Source organism: Cicer arietinum, chromosome 7 (genome assembly GCF_000331145.2).
Source record: "Cicer arietinum cultivar CDC Frontier isolate Library 1 chromosome 7, Cicar.CDCFrontier_v2.0, whole genome shotgun sequence".
Taxonomy (NCBI): domain Eukaryota; kingdom Viridiplantae; phylum Streptophyta; class Magnoliopsida; order Fabales; family Fabaceae; genus Cicer; species Cicer arietinum.
Genome location: NC_021166.2, coordinates 15280666 through 15308089, shown reverse-complemented (window position 1 = coordinate 15308089; position 27424 = coordinate 15280666). Strand labels below are relative to the sequence as shown.

General features: G+C 32.7%; 3 protein-coding genes across 5 annotated transcripts; 1 reads left to right on the top strand and 2 right to left on the bottom strand.

Annotated features, from left to right (window-relative positions):
• Positions 1 to 175: 175 nt before the first annotated feature.
• Positions 176 to 11619, bottom strand: LOC101494411 (soluble inorganic pyrophosphatase 1-like). 2 transcript variants are annotated; one of them, XM_004509224.4, is made up of 9 exons: positions 11478 to 11619; positions 11197 to 11379; positions 10961 to 10989; positions 2293 to 2358; positions 1611 to 1718; positions 1443 to 1508; positions 873 to 993; positions 597 to 678; positions 176 to 478 (listed from the first exon to the last, which is right to left on the bottom strand). In XM_004509224.4, the coding sequence occupies exons 2-9, from the start codon at positions 11342 to 11344 to the stop codon at positions 436 to 438; spliced, it is 663 nt and encodes a 220-aa protein (XP_004509281.1). In that variant the 5' UTR covers positions 11345 to 11379; positions 11478 to 11619; the 3' UTR covers positions 176 to 435. The 2 variants fall into 2 exon arrangements, with proteins under 2 accessions (XP_004509281.1, XP_012573711.1); XM_012718257.3 differs by having other exon boundaries at positions 11197 to 11375; positions 11478 to 11612.
• Positions 11620 to 12050: 431 nt separating this feature from the next.
• LOC101494107 (uncharacterized) lies at positions 12051 to 16059 on the bottom strand. The gene is made up of 7 exons (XM_004509223.4): positions 15844 to 16059; positions 15645 to 15755; positions 15290 to 15434; positions 14298 to 14468; positions 13926 to 14166; positions 13508 to 13599; positions 12051 to 12593 (listed from the first exon to the last, which is right to left on the bottom strand). Exons 1-7 carry the CDS (start codon positions 15938 to 15940, stop codon positions 12320 to 12322), a joined length of 1131 nt encoding a protein of 376 aa, XP_004509280.1. The 5' UTR covers positions 15941 to 16059; the 3' UTR covers positions 12051 to 12319.
• A 6691-nt stretch (positions 16060 to 22750) lies between these two features.
• Positions 22751 to 25669, top strand: LOC101493576 (tubby-like F-box protein 5-like). 2 transcript variants are annotated; one of them, XM_012718239.3, is made up of 5 exons: positions 22751 to 23035; positions 23559 to 23942; positions 24038 to 24125; positions 24512 to 24641; positions 24738 to 25669. In XM_012718239.3, the coding sequence occupies exons 2-5, from the start codon at positions 23595 to 23597 to the stop codon at positions 25405 to 25407; spliced, it is 1236 nt and encodes a 411-aa protein (XP_012573693.1). In that variant the 5' UTR covers positions 22751 to 23035; positions 23559 to 23594; the 3' UTR covers positions 25408 to 25669. The 2 variants fall into 2 exon arrangements, with proteins under 2 accessions (XP_012573693.1, NP_001265963.1); NM_001279034.1 differs by having other exon boundaries at positions 22895 to 23035; positions 23521 to 23942.
• Positions 25670 to 27424: the final 1755 nt, after the last annotated feature.

The following is a 27424-nucleotide window of genomic DNA, read 5'->3' as shown; positions in this document are numbered from 1 at the left end:
CAAACATGTAGACTTGAATCAATAATTAGTGGACTTGTGAAATTGACATCTATAATCAAGTCCATGAACTCTATATGGTCTAGATTATGTTTTCTTCAAGACATAAATGAAAGAAAAGTAAATTACAATCAAATCCTACCTTGCAGAGGGGAACATTTTAAAGGGAAAATGTAGATTAGAGCAAAAGAAAGAAAGAAAGTGCTTACTATTTGAATGTACCATACACTACCATATATCTAAAGTAACTTGGAGGTGCAGCACAAGGACTGTTAATAGAAGAAACACAAATGAAAAGATTTAGGCATCAATCAGTTGACGCGAATCATTATGGCGCAGTAGCATGACATAACAAAATCCAAGTGATGATTTTCATGGACATTTACAAATATACTTGATGTTATTCCAATTTGCTAATCAGTTTCCAAAGAAGTCAAGTCACTTCCTTAAGGTTCCGATTACATAAGCAGCATATAGGTCCCTGCCAAAAAAGGAAGAGAAAAGACCCATGTATGAAATCTAAATGAATCATTTGATCTCCAATGGAAAAAGTAAAAACAGTCGCATTTGATCTCAAATTGTAAAGGATAATAGCTTACATGGAGTGTTGGATAGCCATAACAGCAGCTTCAGCTGGTAGAAAGTCTTCAACATTCACTATTTTGTTCTCATTCTTCTTGTCTGGTGTGAAAAGTTAAGGATACACAATATATATGGGATGTTTCTTTTTAATAGCACTAACAGAAAAAAAGTTGCGAGATTTATATTTCAATGGTGTAAGCATTTAAAGGGTCAGGGTGAAACGAATCATCTGCGAACGTATCCTGGTTAATTAATTACTTATTCAACATATTAAAATGCAAATAACAGGATACAGTCCTCAAAGAATCTTCTAATTTCAGCAAGCCTATGTGGAGGAAGCTCCTTGATGTCCTTGTAATGGCGGAACTCGGGGTCATCAGCACAAACTGCTATGATCTTGTCATCCTTTTCTCCCTGTGCCAGAATTCAAAGGGAGGAAAAATTAAGGCATATCGTTGTATTCACTTATCTCTATAGCACATTGTTAGAGTATAAAAAATAAGTCATTCATTTATTTTCATCTAACAGCATAGTAAGCTTCTAGAATATCTGGTTTATATGATATTATATTAGAGTCTCTATGACTAAGTGGACTAAAGTTTAATCCTTGCTGGTTGCGTCATTCTAACAAAAAGACCACTTAGAGTTGCGTCATTCTAACAAAAAGACCACTTAGAGTTGATGTTTAATTCAATACCAAAACATGTAACCAATCAAAATAATCCACGAGCAAATAAAAATGGTTTACTAGCAATTAAAATTTCATTTTTAAAAGGAACTCCTCGAGATATCTTTTTCTTTCTCCCAAACTGAACCATACATATATGTGGGCGCGAGCGTGCGCAGCAGGAAACAACTATTACCTGGTCAATCATGGGCATCAATCCAATAGCACGGGCACGAAGGAAACAACCAGGTATCACAGGCTCCTATTCAAAATACAAGTTTCAATTTAACACGGTTGTAAACTTCACAGTAAACAGCCAGTTCTGGAAAATACCATGAATAAGTTGTTTAAGCATTGTTCTTACCTGCATCAGAACTAGGACATCCAAGGGATCTTCATCTTCACAAATGGTTCTTGGGATAAAACCATAGTTATGCGGGTAGACAACTGATGAGTAAAGAATGCGATCAACCTAAGTTATTCCGACCATTTGTTAGTTATGCTTCAGAACAAACAAACAAACAAGTTTTACAGCCAGAAACCAAACCATTATCAACATGAAGCAGGACAGACAATTACATTGATACATCCTATAGCTCAATAATACAGATAATCCGAAACCACAGTACTTCAAAGTATTTGAATTACATTTTTCAACCTAAACATTAAAAATTAACAATCTTACTCCTAAAAAATTAGACATCTAAGAAACGGTGCTTGCACAGGCAAATGAGTCCTCACAAATTTGGGATAATTTATTTAGAATTTGATAGAGTTTGAAGCAATGAACCACTGACACAGTCACATACAATAAACACAACACTAACATTGATACATCAACACTAATAATAATTTGAGAAAATACAAGTAATTGAATGCGTCGATGTCGAACACCGAACAACCTTGTCATGGTGCTACATAGGTTTGAAAATACTTAAACCTAAACGATGACGATAACCTCGTGACGGATTGGAATCAAGCATATTGTTAAAAGCAGATGAATTTAAGCAATGAAAAGTTATAAGAGGGAAGAATTGGAATGACACCTTTATAAGTCCACTTTTCTTGTCCAATTCATACTTAACCTTACTGCCTTTGCCAATTTCAACCACCTACAATAATAGAAATCCTTTTAAAAAACATCAATGGAACATAAAAGTTAAAGAATGCTAATGATATCGCCACATTTATCACTCTGCAACTCAATCCATTAATTGATTTTTCTATTAGCAATAGCATGATGTCCTTGTTAAGGCTTCTTTTAGTTGCATTCATTACAAGTAAAACATTCTATGCTTGATGGGTGGCCAATATTATTAATAGAATACTCTGAAAACTCAGATAAAAGTATTAATTGACACTACATGTCGGACAACAGACACACGACTTGAATCGAACGTGTCAGTGCTACGTAATTACTGGGACTTGGATAACCATTCTTAATAATCGAAAGGTTTAATTTTCTTCCCTAAGCTACATCATTAAGCATGAATACAACATTGGTAATTAATGGCACTAAGACATTTGTTCTGGGTTGCTCTCTCTAAGGCCTCTCAGGCCCATCTTCAGTCCAAGCCTGTGTTGAGAAACTGACTGAGCTGGCATGTTTTCAGTTGAAGCTCAAAACTGTTTCTCGAGCTGATAATTAGAGTTAGTTACCTCTTTTGGAAGCTATATATAAGTTAGTTTCTCATTGTAATAAGACATTCATTCATTCTTGAGAGCAAAAACACAAGTGAAGAAGAAAACTAAGCTTGACCAGTTTCACGATCAAGTTTCAGTGACCAAAAGTATACACCTTGTTATTTTTTAAGATCATAGTGAAAACTTCATAAGTTGGACCCTGTCCCCCAGATGAAGGAGAAATCCGACCTGGATTACCAAGCTTGTGTGTGTTGATTTATTTCTTGCTTTACTTTCAGTTTTGATAAGTCTTAAAATCAGTTTCTGTTTTGAAGTATTAATCTTGGCAACAATTTCTTGAATGTAATTTCAATTGATTCAATAATTGGAGGATCAAATCCTAACAAGTGGTATCAAGAGCTCGGTTTTGAACAAGGGAATCATGTCTGTTGAAAATATATTTATATTTATTACATATCATGTAAATAGGGATAATATCTCCCATATTTATCTTTGGCTTTTTCGTTCATTTTTTCTCCACTGTTCACTGTTCATCGCGCGGTACTGTTCATCGGAAAAAAAAAAAAAAAATAATATTCCGCCACTGTTTCGCTGCTGGTTTTTAGGTAACTACTTATTGATTATGGCTACTTATAAAGATTTTCTTCGGTGGAGAGAGTATTGTCAGAACTCGAGTTCCGCTGTTTCCGCCGCACAAAGTGGTAATTCACCTGTTTGCATCTCACCTTCTCTTATTGATTATGGCTACTTATGAAGATTTTCTTTGGTGGTTAGAGTATTGTCAAAACTCGAGTTCCGTTGTTTCAACTGCACAAAGTGGTAAGTCACTTGTTTGCATCTCACTTTCTCATAGCCCATGGATTCTCGATTCTGGTGCATCTGATCACATTACTGGTAATAAGACTCTTTTCTCCCCTCTCAACATCTGGTTATTTACCTAGGATAGTCTCAGCCAATGGTTCCCAAACACAGTCTCAAGGGATTGGCACTGTCCAAATCCTCCCTACTCTGTTAGTTAAATCTGTCCTTTATGTGCCTGGATGCCCATTTAATTTAATTTCTATCAGTCGATTGACTCGTTCTCATGACTGTGTTGTCACATTTACTAATTGCAATGTTACTTTGCAAGACCGAATATCAGGACGACAAATTGGTGTCGGATGTGAGTCTAATGGTCTTTATTATCTCTCAAACCCATCAACAGCGTGCCCTACCACATATTCTCCTCTTACTATACATGCTCAGTTAGGTCATCCGAGTCTTCCCAAACTTCAACAATTAGTACCTAATCTAACCAAAATATCTAGCTTAAATTGTGAGTCGTGTCAATTAGGGAAACACACTCGTAGTCATTTCACTGATCGAGCTAATAAACGAGCTTCCTCCCCATTTGCTTTAGTTCACTCAGATGTTTGGGGTCCCTCTCGTACTATTTCCACACTTGAGTCTAGATATTTTGTTACCTTTATCGATGATTTTTCCCGTTGTACGTGGTTATTTTTAATGAAAAATAGGTCTGAATTATTTTCTATTTTTGAACAATTTTATAAGGAAATTAAAACTCAATTTGGTGTATCCATTCGCACTTTGCGCAGTGATAATGCCCGTGAATATTTGTCCCATCAATTTCAAAATTTTATGACCTCTAACGGCATTCTTCATCAAACATCTTGTGCTCATACACCTCAACAAAATGGGGTAGCCGAACGCAAAAATCGGCACCTTATTGAAACCACTCGTACTCTCCTTCTTCATGGTAATGTACCATCTCGCTTTTGGGGCGATGCTGTTCTAACGGCGTGCTATCTTATAAATCGCATGCCTTCGTCTGCTCTTGATAACAAAGTCCCTCACTCGATCCTCTTTCCTGGTACCCCTCTTCACTCACTTCCTCCTCGGGTCTTCGGATCTACATGTTTTGTCCACAATCTCACTCCTGGTCTTGACAAACTTTCAGCTCGATCATTAAAATGTGTCTTTCTGGGTTATCATCGGTCCCAAAAAGGTTATCGTTGTTATTCTCCTACTCTTCGACGATATCTCATATCGGTTGATGTCACATTTTTTGAGTCTGTTACATACTATGAGTCGCTTCCTGATCCTTTGTCTGCAACTATTCCTCTGGACCTACCAAAGTCTATTTCACCTTCTCTTTTACCATTAGAGCCTATTACGTATGCCCCACCTGAGACACCTCCTGTGGCCCCTCCCACTGTCCCACTTGAGACTCCTCTTGTTGATCCTCCAACTGTACAACCTCTTCAGACATATCGTCGTCGTCAACCACCATCGGTTGTACATGTCCCTACACCTGTTCTTGATACCGAGGTCACTCCAGACGCTCCTTCACCGCCACCTCCTTCTTTATCGGATCCGACCCTTGATATTCCTATTGCTATTCGTAAAGGTATACGTCCTACTCGTAACCCATCCCCTCATTACATTGGCTTGAGTTACCATCGTCTTTCTCCTTTGCATTATACTTGTTTGTCTTCCCTGTCTTCTGTTTCTATTCCTAAATCTCCAGGTGAAGCTTTATCTCACCCAGAGTGGAGACAAGCAATGATTGACGAGATGTGTGCACTTCAGAGTAGTGGTACATGGGAATTGGTTCCTTTACCGTCGGGAAAGTCTTTAGTAGGATGTCGTTGGCTTTATACGGTGAAAGTTGGTCCTGATGGTAAGATTGATCGTTTTAAAGCTCGTTTGGTAGCAAAAGGGTACACTCAAGTTTTTGGCCTCGATTACAGTGATACTTTCTCCCCTGTGGCTAAGATGGCCTCTGTTAGACTACTCCTCTCTATTGCAGCCATCAGACATTGGTCTCTACATCAACTTGACATTAAAAATGCTTTTTTGCATGGTGACCTTGAAGAAGAAGTGTATATGGAGCAACCACCTGGGTTTGTTGCTCAGGGGGAGTCCTCTACCATGGTTTGTCGACTTCAGAGGTCTCTCTATGGTCTTAAACAGTCTCCTCGAGCTTGGTTTGGTAGATTTAGCACAGTAGTGCAACAATTTGGCATGATTCGAAGTGAAGCTGATCATTCTCTTTTTTATCGTCACTCAACCCAAGGGTGCATTTACTTGATTGTCTATGTAGATGATATTGTCATAACTGGTAGTGATCAACAGGGCATACTCCAATTGAAACAACATTTATCTCATCAGTTTCAAACTAAAGATCTTGGCAAGCTCCGCTACTTCTTGGGTATTGAGGTAGCCCAATCTAAGGACGGCTTAGTAATTTCACAAAGAAAATATGCTATGGATATTCTTGAAGAGACAGGTTTGTTGAATGCCAAACCGGTTGACACTCCTATGGATCCAAACGTCAAACTTCTACCTAATCATGGGGAGCCATTTTTAGATTCAGGGAGATACAGAAGATTGGTTGGTAAATTAAACTACCTCACAGTCACCCGTCCAGACATTTCTTTTGCAGTCAGTGTGGTAAGTCAATTCTTAAATTCTCCTTGTCAAGAACACTGGGATGCTGTGATACGAATCTTGAAATACATTAAAGGTGCTCCAGGAAAGGGTCTAATTTATGAAAACAGAGGACATACTCAGATAGTTGGTTATTCAGATGCCGATTGGGCAGGCTCACCCATTGATAGGCGATCCACTTCTGGGTATTGTGTACTTGTTGGAGGAAACTTAATATCTTGGAAGAGTAAGAAACAAAGTGTAGTTGCAAGATCTAGCGCTGAAGCTGAATACAGGGCTATGGCATTAGTGACTTGTGAGCTCATTTGGTTGAAACAGTTACTCAAAGAGCTTCAATTTGAAGAGGCAACACAAATGACATTAATATGTGATAATCAAGCAGCATTGCACATTGCCTCTAATCCAGTTTTTCATGAGAGGACCAAGCATATTGAGATAGATTGTCACTTTGTAAGGGAGAAGATCGAATCAGGCGACATCACCACTAGTTTTGTTAATTCCAATGATCAATTGGCAGATGTATTCACTAAGTCTCTGAGAGGTCCTCGAATCAATTATATATGTAACAAGCTTGGTGCATATGATTTATATGCTCCAGCTTGAGGGGGAGTGTTGAAAATATATTTATATTTATTACATATCATGTAAATAGGGATAATATCTCCCATATTTATTTTTGTATTTATTGCCTTGAGCCTATATAAAACATCTCCGTTGTGTAGTTCAGACACACGGTTTCACCATATGTCTCTCTCATTTTCTCTTATTCAACAATGTCCTACAACAAAATTCGATATAGAGAAGCTCAATGGCAAGAACGACTTCAGCATTTGGGACTCAAAATGAAAGCTCTACTGGTTCATCAAGGTTTAGCTGAAGCTTTAACTGGGGTACCACCACGGTGACAAAAGAAAAGAAGAAGGAAATCATGGAAAAAAACTCATAGTGCACTGATTTCGAGTTTGGGAGACAAGCCATTGAGGGAAGTTGCAAAAGAGAAGACAGCTGCAGCAATTTGGAAAATTTGAACATGACTAAATCTCTTGCTAATAAACTCTACTTGAAGCAGAGACTCTACACATTCAAGATGCAAACAAGGAAATCTTTGAAGAGCACATGGATGAATTCAACAAGATCATTATTGATCTTGAAAACATTGATGTGAATATTAAAGATGAAGACCAAGCTTTACTTCTGATAAGTTCTTTGCCAAATTCATATGAACACTTAAGTGATACGCTGATCTATGGCAAAGATTCCTTGTCTTTTGAAGAGGTTCAATCAACACTTATTTCAAAGGAGCTGAAAAGAAAATCAGAAGGAAAGGATGAAGGGAACAATGAAGGTTTGCTTGTAAAAACCAATTACAAGAAGAAAGGATCCAAACAGAAATTTAAAATTGAAAAGGACACTGATAAAGCAAACTAGAGATGTTTTCAATGTAACAAACAGGGACATTATAAGAAAGATTGTCCTGAGAGGAAATTCAAGAAAAAGAATGATGGTGAAAGTAACAGGTATTTCATTACTTTTCTTGATGATAGCAGTAGAAAAGTTTGGATTTACTTTCTTAAAAGTAAGAATGAAGCCTTTAAGACCTTCAAGGAGTGGAAGAATTTGATAGAAACTAAAATTGAAAGGAAGATTAAAACCCTTAGAACAGATAATGGCTTACAGTTTTGTAGTGAAGAGTTTACAAGTTTTTGTAAGCAGCAAGGTATAACTAGACACAAAACTGTTAGACATAGTCCTCAACAAAATGAATTGGCTGAAAGAATGAATAAAATCACCCTAGAAAGAATGAGGTGTATGTTGTCGAACTCAAGTATGCCTATTAAATTTTGGGCTGAAGCTGCTCACACAGCCTGCTATCTCATCAATATGAGCCCATCAACAGTCATAAATCTGAAAACTCCTCAAGAAGCTTGGACTAGTAAAGTTCCAAACTACAGTCACCCTAAACTTTTTTGGGTGTACTGCATATTATCATGTAAATGATGGAATACTGGAACCTAGAGCAAAAAAATGATATTTTGTTGGTGATTTTGACGGAGTGAATGGGTACAAAATCTGGTGCATTGAAAATAAAAGATGCGTTATAAGTAGAGATGTCAAATTTCATGAAGAAGAACTCTACAAGTCACTAAATACCAGTGAGGACCAGATTGGGTTTCAAAATGAATTAGATAGTTTTGAGCTTGAGGTGTAGTCTGGAGGTGGAAATGAGCCAAGGTCTGATCTAAACCAAACCCCTGGGCAAGATCAACTTACAAACCTTGTAGCAGTTGATTTAGATGATGGTAATCATGATAATACAAATGAGCATTTGCTAGCAAGGGATAGAAACAGAAGACAGATAAATCCACCTCAAAGGTATGGGTTCTCAGCAGTTATGATCAGGTATGCATTTCATACTACTGAAGAACTTAGTGAAGATCCAAATAGTGTTACTGAAACCATTAAATGCAAGGATAGTCAAAAATAGATGCTAACCATGACTGAAGAGTTAAACTCACTTGAAAAGAATAATACCTAGAATCTGGTCTTTATGCCAAAAGGTCCCAAGATAATTGGGAGTAAGTGGATTTTCAAGTTGAAAGATGGAATTCCAGGAGTTGAACCTTCCAAATACAAGGCAAGGCTTTTAGCAAAGGGGTTCACTCAAAGAGAGGGTATAGACTATGATGAAATATTCTCTCATGTGGTCAACCATTCATCAATCACAATTTTGTTATCTATAGTTGCTCACTTTAACATGGAATTGGAGCAAATGGATGTCAAAACAACTTTCCTTCATGGTGATTTGAAGGAGACTATTCTTATGAAACAACCTAGTGCTTTTAAAGTTAAAGGAAAAGAAGATTGGGTGTGTCATCTTAAAAAGCCACTCTATGTACTCAAGCAATCACCTTGACAGGTACTTGAGGTTTGATTCCTTCACGTTGAAACAAAAATTCATTAGAAGCAATTATGATTGTTGTGTTTACGTTAAAAAATTTGCATGCAATACCTTCATCTATTTGTTGCTTTATGTTGATGATATGCTATTGGCTTGTAAAGATATGGATAAGATTGATCTTTTAAAGGATGAAGTTAAACAAGAATTTGAGATGAAGGATCTTGGCGCAGCCAAGAGTATTTCGGGAATGGATATCATTCGAATGAGAGACAAATGCAAACTAATTGTCTCACAGGAAAACTACCTAAGTAAGGTGATCAGCATGTTCAATATGGAAACAGCCAAACCTACAACAGTTCCTTTGGCAGCACATTTTAGACTGTCCTCCAGCATGTCTCCTTCAACAGTAGGAGAAAAGAAAAGTATGAAGAAAATCCCATATGCTAGTGTCATTGGAAGTATTCTGTATGCCATGGTATATTCAAGACCTGACATTTCACATGCAGTGAGTTCACAAGCAGATTTATGGGTAATCCTGGGCACACACATTGGCAAGCAATCAAATGGATACTCAGGTATCTAAAGGGAACTATAGACACAGGACTGGTGTATAGCAGGAAGACTGACGACTCCTCACCTATTCAAGGATTTAAGGACTCATATTTCGCAGGAGACCTAGACAAAAGAAGATCTCTAACTGGATATGTTTTCACATTGTTCGGAAATCCTATAAGCTGAAAAACTTCATTGCAACATATACTAGCACTCTCAACATTAGAAGCAGAGTATGTTGCATTGGTTGATGCAGTTAAGGAAGCAATATGGGAGCAAGGGTTGGTCTCAGAACTGGGAATTCATCAAGAGTCTGTCTGCATTCACTGTGATAGCCAAAGTGCAATACATTTAAGCAATAACCAAATGTATCATGAGAGGACTAAACACATTGATATAAAGCTGCATTACATTAGGGATGCCATAGAAAGAGGTGAAGTTCAAGTGATGAAGATTCACACAAGTGAAAATCCTGCTGATATGTTAACAAAAGTTGGACTTGCTCAACATTGGTGTTAACCATTAATTCTTGGACTCAAAGGGATTTGTGCTTATGAAGTTGTTTATTGCTTGACCAATGCTTAGTACCAAGGTGGAGATTTGTTGATTAATGGCACTAAGACATTTGTTCTGGGCTGCTCTCTCTAAGGCCTCTCAGGCCATCTTCAGTCCAAGCTTGTGTTGAGAAACTGACTGAGCTTGCATGTTTTCAGTTGAAGCTCATAACTGATTATGGAGCTGATAGTTAGAGTTAGTTACCTCTTTTAGAAGCTATACTTAAGTTTGTTTCTCATTGTAATAAGGCATTCATTCATTCATTCTTGAGAGCAAAAGCACAAGTGAGGAAGAAAACCAAACTTGACCGGTTTAACAATCAAGTTTCAGTGAACAAATGTATACACTCTGTAATTGTTTAAGATCACAGTGAAAACTTCATAAGTCGAATCCTGTCCCCCAGAAGTAGGAGAAATCCTAAGTGGGTTACCAAGCTAGTGTGTGTTGATTTATTTCTTTCTTGCTTTACTTTCAGTTTAGATAAGTCTTAAAATTAGTTTATGTTTTGAAGTCTTAATCTTGGCAGCAAATTCTGCAATGTAATTTCAATTCATTCAACAATTGAAGGATCAAATCCTAACAAACATAATAATAAAAAAATAAAAGAAACTTACACAATTGAAAACCGATGGAGCTCCGGGCCCTGCATTATGAAAATAAAAACCATTGAGTGACTCCAACGGTGCTAAATACAGAGGTGATTAAAAAGAGATATATTATTATTATTATTAAAAATAAACAGAGGCAGAAACAAGAATGAGAAAAAATGTATTAAATGAAGAAAGAAATAATAAAATTATAGTTAATAATAAGAGTAGAGAAGATTGTGTTGGAGTTGTAGGAATGAAACCGATTTCTAAGTCGTGCCAGGGATGAGCAGCATCATTCTTATGAGCCATAGAAGAAAGTATTCTTTCATTCAGAGTAACAACACGAGGCAACTCAGGATTCGTTAATTTGGATTCTTCATTGCTATTGTTATTGCTATTGGTAGCCATATTCACTTGATTTTTTCTCAGCAAACAATACCTAGCTACAACCATAAATAAATATTAACAAAATCGTTGTTAATTAATTAGAATGATGAATTAGTTAATATTTTTTAAAATCAAAGAAGTAGAAAGAACTTACGGTTTTTGATTTGAGGTAGCAGAGAATAGAGGTTTTGTGTGTGACTGAGAGTTACGTTAGTGAAATGGAATGGTAGGAGGAGGAGTGTGAGTGTAAGTGGGACCCCTTTGCTTTTCTTTCTTTTTCATTATTGTTATGCTCTTTGTTTTCCGATATTTGCTTGTTAAGTCTATCTCGATCGTTAAAGATTTCAATCAGACGGTTAAGAAGAGAGATTCTATGTTCCAAGGGAACCTTCGAATTTCAGTGGAGCTAGTGTTCTCGTTCACATGATTTGGGTGGGTAAGATCAGATCAGATCAGGTTGAGTGAATGATTGTGTGGAAGTCTTCATCTTATGTGGTCCACCTTCACCCCACCCCACCCCACTACTTTTGTACTTGATGCATTTTTTTACTCTTCCTTATATTGCCAACTAGCAAGTCAATTAATATTCGTCACGCAAAACTATATTAACTGCTCCTTTAACTTCATTTAATGTTTTAAACATACATTTTATTTTCTATTCTTGTAAGATTAATCCTTTATCATTAAAAATGTTTCAACTGCTAGAACAAGCTTTCATTTGCTAATGTTTGAAGGGAAAAACTCAAATATACAACTTCATTAATGAAAGATAAAGTTCTATGTAATGTAAGAAATGAATGCATACATGGTCTTCAAAAAGTGCAGGCATGCAGAAACAAGACCATAGTCTATGCTCGTCGTCATTTTCAACTATATCCTGATTATTTTTAACCATCTTTCCTATACATTGTATACGGTAATGACTTTAACCAACGGCATGAATCTCAAAACTTAATCATTAATATGTTTTGATTGGCTATACAAGATTATACATGTTCAAGCTGTTTGTAGAGACGCTTGAGGAGTAAGGGTGGCGAGCCAATTCAATAAAGCCTCGTTCACAAGCTCCGGTGTCTCGTCGTGTGGGCAATGCCCGGCTTGCAAGTTAACAAGAGTTGTTTTTGGATAAAACTCTTTGATTCTGTTAGCTTTGGCTGGACCAACCCATGGATCAAGGTCACCCCATAGCAGAAGTAAAGGGCAAGAGAGTTCACTTAACACAGAATCTAGAGTGTACTTGCTTTGATTCATCATGAACCGTGTCATTAACCTGCAGAAAATAATAAGTGAAGTAGTAGTTAAAATCAAAGGATGAGTAGGAAAACAAGAGAAATGATATTTTTACTCCTAAATTGAAATAAAAAATCGATAAAAAATAGTTGTTTGATGGAGTTCAAATAGGTGGTTAATGATGCTCAATGGATGGTTAATTGATATATATATTTTAATTGATATATATATTTTATATATAACAGGTGTCGAAACTAATTAACCATCAACTGAATGTGATTAACCACAATTTCTAGGTGCTTAAATCTACATCTAATTGAACACTAGGAAATTGTGGTTATTTACGTTCAAATTTCTAATAATTACATTAAGCGAATGGTTAATCATATTTAAATTTGTGGTTAATCACAATCAGTTGATAGTTAATGAGTTTCGTTGCCTGTTTTATTCAACATTCCACAAAACGTAATTAACTACATATTTAAACTACGTTAACCAACAATTTTGTTGTCGAATTTTGTTTAATAATAATTAATAAAACAACTCATAAAATAATTAGGACAAGAAACTGATAATCAAAACTCCCAACGACAGAATAAAGGTTGATTCATTTGTTTAGAGCATAAGCATTCCCTCAGCTTATCTACATTGATTAAGCCTAAGAAAGCATGTTCGTTTCCAATATATACCCAAAAGAAAGGCAAAAACAGAAAATTTCATAACACACCAAGATTAGTACTATTGGCAGTGAGCCAAAAACCCGCCATATAAAGCGGCCTAGTTATAGATTTATTTCCAATGGAGACTTATATTCATATAATAGGCGTTGTGGCCTATGATGGATATAATAGACGTAGTAGCCTATGACAGCAGGCACTAAATCCGTCGTGCCGCACTATGGAGGCAATCTGACGACACAGACTAAGACTGACTAGGATGGACATGTTAATGCACCTGTAATAAACTTCTCCGGCATTAGGGTCTTGAGCTGGCCTTGTTATAGATTCCACAAGATAGTCGTCAACATTGGAAGAGTTTATATATACCTGTATTGATAAGATATGCACTCAAACATATATATACAGTGCCATTTAATTAAATTGAATAGTGTTTAATTAGAAATATAATATCAAATATGATATTATAAACTAATCCTAGAAGATAAACTAAGATGCTCAAATATAATATTAAATACTATATTATAAGATATTTTCTCATATTCAAACAATTATGCTATGATGGGCCTATCTAGTGAAAGTTTATTCATTGACGTATTATGGAACACTGGTTCAAATATATACTTGTCATAGTTTGAACTTCATACCTATTAAGCTTTTAAAGAAAATCAAGTTGAAGATAGAATGTAACCTACACTTTTTAAGACTGACTCGATCCTAGCGGGTTGCTTCGATTGCCAGAATAAAAATCCAAGAACAACACGCTGGAAAACTTCCTTCAAAGGTTTTAGAAAAAACTTTTGTAGAGGCGTTTCCTCGGAAGTTATACGTTCCTTATTTCCATCGCCAAATTGTCCTGCAGAATTCAGTAGAGCAACCCCGGTGACAAACTCGGGCAACCCAGTTGCTGCAATCAAAGCAGTAAATCCTCCAAGGCTGAAAAGTCGTCATCATGATTGAGATAAACATCATATTTAAAACTTGTGGAAATGTTAGGAATAAAGAAGAATATGTTATTCAGCCTAATACTCCGATGTAAATCCAGGTACTATAATCGTTATTATTACCTATTTCCAACCAAAACTGCTGGTTCTTTTACAATTTCCTTCAAGAAGTCCACCACTTGATCTCTCCACACCATTGCATCATAGTCGACGAGTGCTTTGTCACTCCACCCGAATCCAAGCAAGTCTAAGGCATAAACCTTGTGTTTCTTAGCCAATTCTGGTATATTGTATCTGGAGATATGTAAATAAAGAGATATGTGACTATCTAACATAACAAAGTAAGTAACATTTTGGACTGACAATTGAAGTCACTGTAATGTAACAAAACATTGAATATTAATGAAACCTGCATACACTGCAAAGACAGAAGATTAAAACTTATTGTCTTAAAAGTACTTGAATGTTAAACAACTAGTAGCAGTACTAGTATAGCAGTTCATTTTCTATATGGTTTTAATGAGGTACTTGAATGTTGTTATTTGGTAATTGAAATGACTGGCTGATATGTTATATTTCATGCCTGCAGGCATAACATGTAATTAACAAAGTGGATGTCACCCACTTTTTTAGTACAGACATCAGAATGTTGGATATACTTTGATGTGCATATCTATGAACATTAAGTTGTTATGCCTGCACAGATTGATTGCGGTTCAAGGTTTACTCTTTCTATGCTATAAAAAGTTAAGTTTCACTTTTGCAATTAAAATACACATGTTTACTGTATTACAAAATGCATGAAATATCCAAAGACAGAAAAGAATTATTAAAGAAGGAAATTTAATTACTTAATCCAAAGAAGGAACTTTGCAAATGAATGGAACAGAACTGAATCAATTGAATTTCTTTTAAATTCTCAAATACATTATCCAAACACATGCTAATGTAATTTGCACAACATTGGAGATTAGACTAAGCACATCACATATAAAGGGCACACTCAAACTCAAATCATTTTGCTGCTTCTCTCTTGAAGCGTTTTCTTTTTTACTTTCCTTTCGACTTGAGCATAATTTAAGCAATAAAACTAAAAAAGGAGAGAGGTGACAAACCTCCAGTGGAATGCAGATGCACCAAAACCATGAATGAGAACAAGAGGAGGGCCTTCTCCTTGCACAACATAGTGAATTTTATGATCCCTCCACTTCCAATAATTGTACCCTTCCGATTTGTATGGTAATCTTTCAAGTTCCTTCTCTTAAAAAGGAAGGCCATACAAGTAAGCATATAAAATAACATAGGTTTCTCTATGACTGCAACATGATTGCAACAATTTATTTCCGCATTTGACTGAAATTATTCACAATATCAAGGATGGCAACGCAACCACAGTTTAAATCTTGAAAGTATAACAATTAACATAAATAATAGGAATGAATGTGAAGCAGCTAGGTAGCATTGACTAACCTTGAGAAGGTTGAGCTTGTGAAGTAAGAGTTGAAGAAGCCATAACTGAAACTCCAGTTGCTACAATTCCTTTAAATGCAAAACTCCTTCTGTTCATTTCACATTTACTTCCTTCAAACAAACAAAAAAATCAGCAACTACAAAATAAAAAAATAAAAGCATTAGTAAGAGTGTGTGAGAATTGAGAAGAGTGACTAACGGTGATAGTGGAGAGGGAGTGAAGCAGCAAGAAGGGTTGTTTTAGTGAGTTGTAATCGGAGAGAAGAAGGGGAGGAAGCAGATATACAAAAAGCCATAGTGAGCTTTGAAGATGTTGGTATGTTCAGACGGAACCAAAGTCGTTTATGGTTTAAGGTTGTTTGTTGTTAAGGGGGTTTTGTGCGGTATGGGATGATTTCATGTTGTGGCATACTCCAGGCCATTGACTCCCATCGACACAGATCAGATTTTTAACACATTAAAAGAAAGAAAGAAAAAAAAAAAAACAGATTAATTGGTTGCACTTTTCTTTAGTTACATCAAATAAGTTAGTAAACTAAATTCGGAATTTTTTTTTAAATAATTCTTTTATGAAATTTTTTTAATCAAATTACTCTCTCTTAAAAATTAAATACTAATTTTTTTATTTTTATTTTTTTTTATAGTTATAAGACGCCATTTAGAACGAAGACTTCTTTAAAGAAGCCAAGTTCTAAATGACAATTTCTCAAATGATTTTTTAAAATAAAAAAAATTAATTTTTTTTCAATTTTTATTAAAATAACAAAAATAATATATATATATATATATATAATTAATATAATTCATAAAAATACACAAATAGAAACTTTAAATTACGATAAAATTTTAGGAAGCTCAAGTTACAAATGGGAATTTCCCAAATGTTTTTTTTTTTATAAAAAAAAAATTTATTTCAATTTATTTCAATTTTTATTGAAATAACAAAAATAATATATATAATTAATATAATTCATAAAAATACATAAATAGAAATTTTAAATTACGATAATTGGCTAGAGCTAACTGTAACATTGAGAATGTTTTCGACTATGATTAGTTAACTGGCATAGTCCATATTTTCTTGGTAATTGTTCTTTAACGTCCATTTCAGTTCTAATACGGGTACTATTTGGACGACCTTTTTTAATTCTCCGCATTTGAGGATTGTGATACAATGTTTCACCTTCATATGTGGGCCAATATCCTTCGTTAGGTACATGTGAAAACTCTTTTTTGTAGATGTTAAATATATCAACAACCTTGTACACGTCAGGTAGAAGCACTAAATAGTTTTGACGAGCGTAAGAACATGCAGCTATGACATGTGAACAAGGAACATGTATAGCCTGAAATTTTCCACAATCACACCATTTTCTTTGAAAGTTGATTTCAAAATGACCAATTATGAAAGAATAATGATTTCGGTCGAATTGCATGACTTGGTGAATTCTTTGCTTATTACAGAATTTATCTCAAAATTTAAGATCACTTAGCCATAAACACATTGCACCAAATTCTTTAATAATTCAATTGTTGAATCAAGTCGGCACGTATCACAAATAGAAAGTTATAAAATAGACAATTCACTTATTACTGCTTTAGTTGAAAGATGGAGACTTGAAACCCACATGTTTCATCTTCTAACGGGTGAATGTACCATAACATTAGAAGATTTTGAGCTACTTCTTGGCTTACGTGCTGGGGGTTAGATCAACTATGGTATCATGGATAGATGATTTTTTAGATTTGTTAGGAGTCATGCCAGCTGAATCTCAAAGAAAATGAATTTTATAAAAATTAAATGGCTAAGAGAAACATTTTCAATGTTAACTCTAAAATCATCTAATTAAGAAATAATTATACATTCTAGAGCATACATTTTAGAATTGATTGGCGGCATATTAATGTCTGACAAATGCCACAGCAGAGTACATATTACGTTGTTGCACTTGTTGAGAGATTTGCGAGAGACGGGAGATTACAATTGAGATTCAGCGTGCTTGGCAATATTTTATAGAGAATTGTGTCGTGCATCTGAACCCGGTGTTATGTCGATCAGTGGATGTTCACATCTACTTCAAACGTGAGCATGGTACCATATGTCATTTCTTGCACCAATAGATAATCTTGAGCCTCATTTTCCATTCGCAAAAAGGTAAATATCAAAAAAGTTAAATATTATATTTATAAAACTATTAATTAATTCACTAACATTCAAATTTATTTTCGTAAATATAGTGGAAATGGTATAAAATCTGACGATACACCTCATTATCATACCGCTGGATCTCGATCAAAGATTGATCACATGACCGTTAACGATGTAATATATTAAAACATTACTTTATTTCTTATTATTTTATTTTTTTTATGCATATATTACTAACAAACTTGTTATATATCAGTTTCTCTGAAGGCTATATCTACGTCTAACATACGATCATCCAAACGACAATTGGTCATGGAATGCATCTACATATTTGATTTGTTTCTACATAATAGAAATGCATCAAACTAATATAGTGAAACTACAATTTGGACTACCTCAAGAAATTCCACATCCTCAGAGGAATATGAGAAAGTATCATAAGGTAGATTTGCATAAACAAATTGACTATAGTTGAACATTATTCTACGAAAATGAGAACAAAGAGTGGAATGAACGAAAGAGTCATATTTTTCATGGTCAACCTCTAAATGTTGAATTCAAACCAAGTTATGAATACATAATTTGGTTTTGCAAAAATTCTAAATGATTTATTTATGTAGAAAATCAATTGGTTGATCATCGTGTCAATCCACCTCAACCTCCACCACAATCTAGCCAACATTTTTTCCAAGAATCAATGTCCAACACAACACAACAAAATCAATATTATATACCAACACCTCCTGACACTCAACCGCCTCCTCATACTTGTACCCACACACCACATCATCATACTTTTACCCACACACCACATCAATCTTACGGGTTCACGCAAGACGAACAATTTAATTTTGACAGCCAACAACCACATCAAGAAGACATTCGTAGACTATCATTTGTATCAAGCGAAGAGGAATTGTTGTATAACACATTCAACACTCGTCATAATACACTTGAGTCCGCTACCCAGTTACTGAATAATGTGTCAACAAAACTTTCAAATTCCAAGCTTTGGGAATGCATATACTCCGTTGAATCAAATATTCAACTGGACTCAAGGTGAAAGTAGTTCTTCTGCAACACTTCCTCCTAGACATCCTCATCAGCAAGAAGACGAAGATGAAGAAGAATAACAACAACAAACTCGTGATGTACCAAGGCGTCGTCAAAATCTCGTACGTGTGAGAAAACTTCGGCAATGTGGTACTGGATGTCACATTCGACATTAATTATCGTAATTTTTGTAAAATTTGTGATGTTTTTATGAATAAATTATGTAATTTAAATTTTATCGTAATTTAAAATTTCTATTTATGTATTTTTATTAATTATATATATATATATATATTATTTTTGTTATTTCAATAAAAATTGAAATAAATGTTTTTTTTTTAAAAAAACATTTGAGAAATCGCCATTTGAAATTTGGGCTTCCTAAATTTTTTTCGTAATTTAAAATTTATATTTATGTATTTTTATGAATTATATTAATTATATATATATATATATATACTATTTTTGTTATTTTAATAAAAATTAAAAAATTGAAATAAATTCTTTTTTAAAAAAAAAAAAACCTTTGGAAAATCCCCAGTTGGAACTTGGGCTTCTTAAAATTTTATCGTAATTTAAAATTTCTATTTATGTATTTTTATGAATTATATATATATATATATTATTTTTGTTATTTCAATAAAAATTTTAAAAAAAATGAATTTTTATTTTTTAAAAAACCTTTAAAAAATTGCTATTTGGAACTTGAACTTTATTAAAGAAGTCGCTGTTTCAAATGACGACTTATAACTAAAAAGAAATAGAGTATTTTGGTATTTAATTTTTAAAAGGGAGTAATTTGGTAAAAAAAAATTTCAAGGTTATTTAAAAAACAATTCCCACTAAAATTCACCTGTTTTAACGACGTGAAACTTAATTTGCTTTATAAGAGAACTTAATTTACATAAATGGACGTAATTAATTTGGGTGTAATAGGATAAAACACGGGTGGTATGATTAACAAAAGTAGAAAAAAAATTGGTGGATGCCCAAACGTTCATTTGATATAAATATATTAAATATGTGATAGAAAGAAAGAAATAAAATTCTTAAATCCTAATATATTTAGTTGAACGTCTTGTTATTAAATTGATATATGAAAATTGTGAAAAATAATAAAAAAATACATATATAAAAATTATATAAATATATATATATATATATTAGTATATGTTAAGAGAGAAATAAAAAAAAAATTAAATAAATAAATAAAAATTGTAAATATACATATTTCATTGTTGTAAATGTTAAGAGAGAGGTAAAAAAAATTATTAGATAGATATATGAAAATTGTAAATGTATATATATTATTATTATATATGTTATTATTATTTTTTGGTAACGTAAAAATAGTGAATCAAAACAAAATATTAAACCAAATACTCTTAAAGAGAAGATTCTCAAACTATTTCATTTGTTAACATTATAGTAAGAAGATAAAATGCTAGAACATAAAATGTTATTATTTATTATTTTACAAATCAATATTTTCATTGCATATTAAATTTTAATATAAATTACTAATTTGATCTTTTAACTGTTATTTTTTTTCGATATATTACTGAAATTTATACTACTATATATTTTCAATTTTTTCATTGCATTTTAAATTTAAGTATAAATCATTAATTTGATCTTTTAATTGTTATTTTTTTTAATTTACATAGTGTGTGTCAGTTTCATTGTTAAATTTTTTAGAAATATTTATATAATATTATTTTACAAATTATTACATAATTAAATAACTTTTATTGTAATATTTTTTATTTATTTTAATATTATGGTTTTCAAAAGAACATATCTCTAGTAATACACAATATAATCAAGAGATACATAAAATTTAACAAAAAAATATTACAATTAAAAATTGAATTAACTCTAACAATTCGTCTTTAATTAAAATTTAGTAACTAATTAAATTCAATTATTACGTTAGAATCTAATATGGTTATATATCTTGCTTAAAATAAAATGATTATATATATCCATAATTTTTTTTATACTTCATGGATAGTCCTTTTTTCTTTACAAAATTCAATAGACAAAAATAAGTAAGATTTTTTTTTGTGTGTGTTTGATTTCACACTGTAACTTGTAAACAATGAAAAATGATTTTATCTATGTCAGAGTGATTTTAGTAGGGAGAATTGAGCCTTCAAATCCCAATCAGATTTAAAATGATGAAAGGTATTTTTTTGCATTAGTTGAAAAATCTACATTAACTTTATTTGAGCATCCAAACATAAAATATATCATTTCAAATTTAATTTCAACCAAAAAATTTAAATCACTCAAATACACAAATGGAAGTAAAACTGAGAAAATAAAACAAAAAATTATGTACATAAATTTAGCTATTAGTTTAAGATTAGACATTTTATACATCTTTAGCATAATTTAATAAGTATTTAGTTCTATGGATATGTTTGTTTAAAATTTTAAAAAACTAATTTTTATTTTATATTTTGAAAAATGATTTTTATAAAAATTTACTTAAAAATAATAGAAGTTTTCAGATTAATGTGTTATCAATTATAAAAAGTAATTTTAACATTCAATAACTTAGATATTTATTATTAAAGATTTTAATATGATAAAAATTACATTTTTTTTAAAGTTATATTTCAAAAATAATTTTTATGAAGAGTTTATTAAAAATAACTTTTTATTTTAATATTTTTTAAATTTCACCATCCTAAAAAAGTTGTAGAATATAGATTAAATACTTTAAATTATATTTTAAGATAAATTATTTAAATCAAATATTCATTTAAAGATTTTTTTAAAAATTTTTTCTTTAAAATGTTAACACAAAAAGATAAAATACTATAAAAAGTTTTAGAAAAAAATTAAACAAAAAGACCATGATGTTGCCTATTTTCACCCTGGGTCGAGAACGTAATTTCAAATTTACCATGTGTTTAATCTATTGCAATTTCAAATGTCATTAATAAATTTAAAATATGAACACATAATATTTATCTTACGAATGGGACGTAGTATTGATCATAAAAAAATTTAAATCCACAAAATATGAAATAATTTTACAACAAAGATTCCTTAACTTTTGAACCACCTTCACTTAAAAACTTTTGTTCAAAACATGTTTAGATCTTAATGATAAAATTGATAAAATTAAAAATAAAAGTTCTAACAGAGTTTATGATCCATGTCGTTATCAACTATTATGTATCCTTAAATATAATTCCAAATCAAAATTTAAATGTCATAAAAAGCAAACTCCAAAATTTAAATTGTGAATAAAAATTTTGGAATCTACAAAAATAGAGACTAAAATTTTAAATTTAAAAATTAAAGAATTAAAATTCGATTTGAATTGAAATAGAGAAATGAAAGTAAATTTAAATCTATTTTTTAAACTCAATGAGACATTCTAAATTCTATGGTGTATATAAGTGGAATAAGTTTTACATGTTGTACAATCTTATTTTACTTTTAGATTAATAAATCACACTATTAAATCATAAGTGAAACTTATTGATTCATGTGCCACTATTAGGGCCTAAGTTTTGTAGAGAAACCTACAGAATCTCATCATTTGTTGAATCTATTAAAATGTGATCATAATTTCAAATCTCTAATATAATAATTTGAACTCATTTAATTCTCTTTTACAACATATTAAATTTTGAGATGTTTAGTTTTTCTTTTATAATTTACAAATAGATGTTATTATTTTAATATAATATAATTGTTACCACAAATATTTTAAATTTAACAAAATAAAAAATATTGAATCATGTTTAATATTAAGTTACTTTTAACGGTAGAATTTGAGGTCGAAGATTAAGGAAAGAAGGATTAAAGAGAATAGTAATAAATTATTAACGGTTAAAATAAAAATAAAAATAAAAATAAAAAACACTGACACGACAGCCACGTCTATCAAGCTTTGAGTTCAAGAGCAGCAGAAGATTACATTTCACTTTCATCATTCAGCAACATCTATTTATTATTATTATTATAATAATTAAAATAAATGCGCCATGAATTATGATATTAAAAAGCTGGATCCGATTCAACAAACGCGATTCTGTATAATCGCGGTGGCGGTGAAGTAACCGATGGCTACAAACTCAAATAACACTGTCTCAGCTTCTACTTCTTTTTCTTGGTTTTTCAGATCCGTTTGCTATTGATCTCTTCTTTCTTCTTCTTCATCTTCCAGGTTGGGCCCTACTATCCAATTTCATGCTTTATTTTTTATTTATGTGATAGCTTATTTTTAAGGTTGTGAAGTTAATCAGAACATGGAGAGTTTAATTTTGAAGTTTTGTTAGTGAGCATAGTAAACCTTGATTGATATGCTTGAGTATGACCACATGGTAATTAAATTTTCGGGGATTTAGCTTAAGTAAGAAAATTGATGGTTGAATTTCAATTCAACTATTCATGATTAATTATGAATAATTACTTACTTTACACTTTAAACTCTAAATTGAGTTGATCTTGATCATTCTTTAGAGGAGGAGTCAGATCCAATTTTGTGCTGGCTTGTTTCTAGTTGTTGACTTGATGCTAGATAATTTTTTGTTGGTGATGTTTTCGATGCATTCAGTCTAGAACAATGTCTACATGCAATGCATCTGTTATGAGGAAAAATGGGTTAATTTGTTTGGTTATGATGAGTCTTTGCCTTTGTGTTTATGTTAGTTTTGGAAATTTAGAAGCTTGCGTTTGGATTGGTGCAGTTTGAAGTTGCAGCGGAGTTTGTAAGGTGTGGAAACATGCCATTGAAAAACATAGTCCGTGAATTCAAGGGGATGAAAAATGGAATAGGTAGTAAATCGAAGCGGGGTGGTGACAGCAAGCATTGGCTTTGTCGGTCAAAGTCGCACGTTGCTCCGGATGTAACTCCATTTGAACCTATTCAACAGGGACAGTGGGCAAGTTTACCACCTGAATTGCTGTTGGACATAATCCGGAGGGTTGAAGAGAGTGAGACATCTTGGCCTGCGCGCGCTGTTGTTGTTTTTTGTGCTTCGGTATGTAAATCATGGAGGTCGGTCACAAAGGAGATAATCAAGACCCCTCAGCAATGTGGAAGGATCACATTTCCTATTTCATTGAAGCAGGTAATAAATTATTCACTTTATTTTTTGGTCGAATCCAAATTATTCTTAAACCTCGGGAGATTTATGTTTCTTATGTTCTCTTTCGTTATGAATAGCCCGGTCCCCGTGATTGTCCAATACAGTGCTTTATTAGGAGGAACAGGGAAAGTTCTACATTCTTGTTGTACTTAGGTTTGGTGCCATGTAAGTATTTCATTGCTGAAACATTCTATTTCTTGCATTCATGACTATGAGCGTTGAATTTTAAGTTACTTGCTCTAAATTTATGGGCTTTTTTCCGTTTATTGTCATTCAATTTCAGATAATGGGTCATTGCAGTGTTGTTAAATAGCGGCTACAACATAACGGAATTTGAACAAAACGCTATTGTTCCGCATTATGCTATTTAGTTCAAAATAGTGTCTAATGGCAGCTATAGCTGTGTTATAGCACTATTGCATAGAGGAATTTGAACAAACTGTTATTTTTCACGATCTGCGATTGACAAACATTGGTTCATTGTCATTTTTTTTGTATCTTGTGATCTACGTATTTAAGCAGTTTGTTTTGGTTTGGTCGCAATTGTATAGCGGAGCATGAGAGTAATAAGTTGTTATTAGTCGCCAGAAAGATAAGAAGGGCCACAGGCACCGAAATTGTCATATCTTTGGCTGCAGACGATTTTTCTCGAGCAAGCAACAATTATGTTGGTAAACTGAGGCAAGTTTTGGTCGATAGAAACATTGATTTCCCTTTTCTCGGATTTTCATCCTGCCCCTTATAATCTTTACGACTTGATTTTTTTACATTTTGCAGGTCTAACTTTTGGGGCACCAAGTTCACTATATACGATAGTCAACCTCCACATGATATTATAGTTCAACCAAATTGTCGAGGTGGGAAATTTAATTCTAAGCAGGTTTCACCAAGAGCTCCAGCATGTAGCTATCTTGTAAGCTCCATTTCCTATGAGCTGAATACTCTCTGGACTAGAGGACCAAGAAGAATGCACTGCGTCATGAACTCTATACCCGTCTCAGCTATTGAGGAAGGAGGAAATGCTCCAACTCCAACATTGTTACCTCAAATATTTGACGAACCTTTTTCTCCCTCACCGGCACTGAAAGGAAAAAGTCCAATGACAGATTCATACTCTGGCAACCTATCAGAGCTACCAGAACTAAGCCAAGGCTCGGTCGAGCCCTTGGTACTCAAAAACAAGGCTCCAAGATGGCATGAGCAGCTCCAGTGTTGGTGTCTAAACTTTGTCGGCCGTGTTACGGTGGCATCTGTAAAGAACTTTCAACTTGTAGCTGCTGTTGATCCGTCTCATAATGTTTCTTCTGAAGAGCAAGAAAGGGTAATCTTGCAGTTTGGAAAGATCGGAAAAGATATATTCACCATGGACTACTCTTATCCACTCTCTGCCTTCCAAGCCTTTGCCATCTGTTTGACAAGCTTTGATACTAAACCAGCCTGTGAATGAGAGCCGTGTTACTGCATTCGTGATCATCATCTGCTGATTTGTTGCATGTAAAAATGCTAGCGCAGCCGCACTGTTCATCAAGCACTGAGCACCGTGGCATGCATGTGAAAATCTCAGCTATGCAATCATTTGTATTCTCCCCCCTTGTATAAGTTGTATTGATTCTGGAATTTATTTTGTATGTTATTTCATAGTGTCCTCTGACTAAAATTAAATTAAACGATGTTTAATGAGTTTTATAATATATACATATTATTTGCTAGTGTTCCTCCTCACCGATGAGCTTAAATACTGATGTAATGATGTTCATTGCCAATTCTTTTAGAAAGAGCAAAATAGTTTCAATATTTCAATGCTCTCTGGGTGGGTGACTATGAATTGAATATCATCGGTTTGGTTGACATAAACTCTGAATGACTGAAACTTAACAATCTCATTTGGACTTATGGGTACCCACCACGTTAGGTTTGGGTCAATTTATGCCGTCTTATACCATACATCCAAATAAATATTATGAATAATTAGTGCAAGATGAGTAGGATGCAATTTTTAATAATTTTCATGACCACATATTTTTTTTTTATTTTTTTATTTTGGGGTGCGGATCCGGGTCAGGTTGAGAAAAAGTCATTACTACTTGTCTGATTGCCGAAGATCTAGTCAATGAAACAACAATGATATGCAGCGAGTATATGTTTGGAAAAAATTGAGAACCTGACTATGGCAAAACTCTTCCATTTATAGCTTTTAAAAATCAGTCATTTTCTTGTCAAAATGAAAAAACAGTCATTTTGGTCTTGAGAGCTGAGAAAGTGGATTGAAACTTAGTATTAATTGAGTATTTGATAAAATTAATAGTTCAGTTAGATTATATACAATAATATTTTTAAAATTAAAAATAATTTTTTATTATTTAATATTTAAAATATTTTAAAAGTAGTAATTTAAAACTTATCAATTTGATAGATTTTTATTTATTTATTTATCTATTTTACTTATTTTAAAGTAAATACTATTTTTAATTAAAAATAAATTTATTAATTAATATTTTAAATATTTTAAAAGTAGTAATTTAAAATTTATCAATCTAATATATTTTTTATTTATTTATCTATTTTATTTATTTTAAAATAAATAAATAAATTAGTTACTTTAAACCATTAACTATTTTAAATTTTAAATTATTTAAAATTATAATAAATAAATTACTTATAATCAGGTATATTTTTTATTTATTTAACTAATTTATTTATTTAAATTATAATAAATAAATTAAAAAAGTATGCAAGAATTTTAATTAAAATAATAAGATAAAATTAAAAAAAAAATGATAGATTATAAGTTTATAAACTACTTAAATTAGTTTATCACAAAACGCTATAAACTCACATCTGACTCGTGTTTAACTGTGCATCCACTTGCATTACCAATTTGTAACTGTGACTCTAGTATCTGAAAACTGTTAAGCATTCTTTTCTGAGTGATATCTTATAGCAATCATGAAGCCATGTACGGATTCATTAACTGATTAACTAATTCAGTTCATCTCTTAAACCAATAGTTTAAAGACTAATTAATTAAACAGTCAATCGACTCAACCTGTCAAATTATTCTGTACTTGCTAGTGATTGATTGCAACGAAAAACGACACAAATATTACTGTATAATGGTTAAAATTCTAGAATTTCCAATATAGGAAGATCTTACATGTGAAAAGCTAGCCAATGACAAAACTAGATGGCAGGACTCAAACAAAGGGCATACGGAAGATAGATTAGGGACTCTTGCAGGATCAGTGTTTATGGACATAGGTTAACTAATTAAAAACTCAAGATAATATTAAAATAACTTCTAAAAGCCTTTTGATGACTTATTATCATTTTAATATTTTAATAGCTCAGCCCCATCCATCGGCACTATTACTCGTGATCTTCTTGCTCCTCCCTTTTCCACCATTGAAAATTAACAAGACTTAGATTTTGATTGGTTGTGCTATAGACTGTGCTCAGGAAATAAA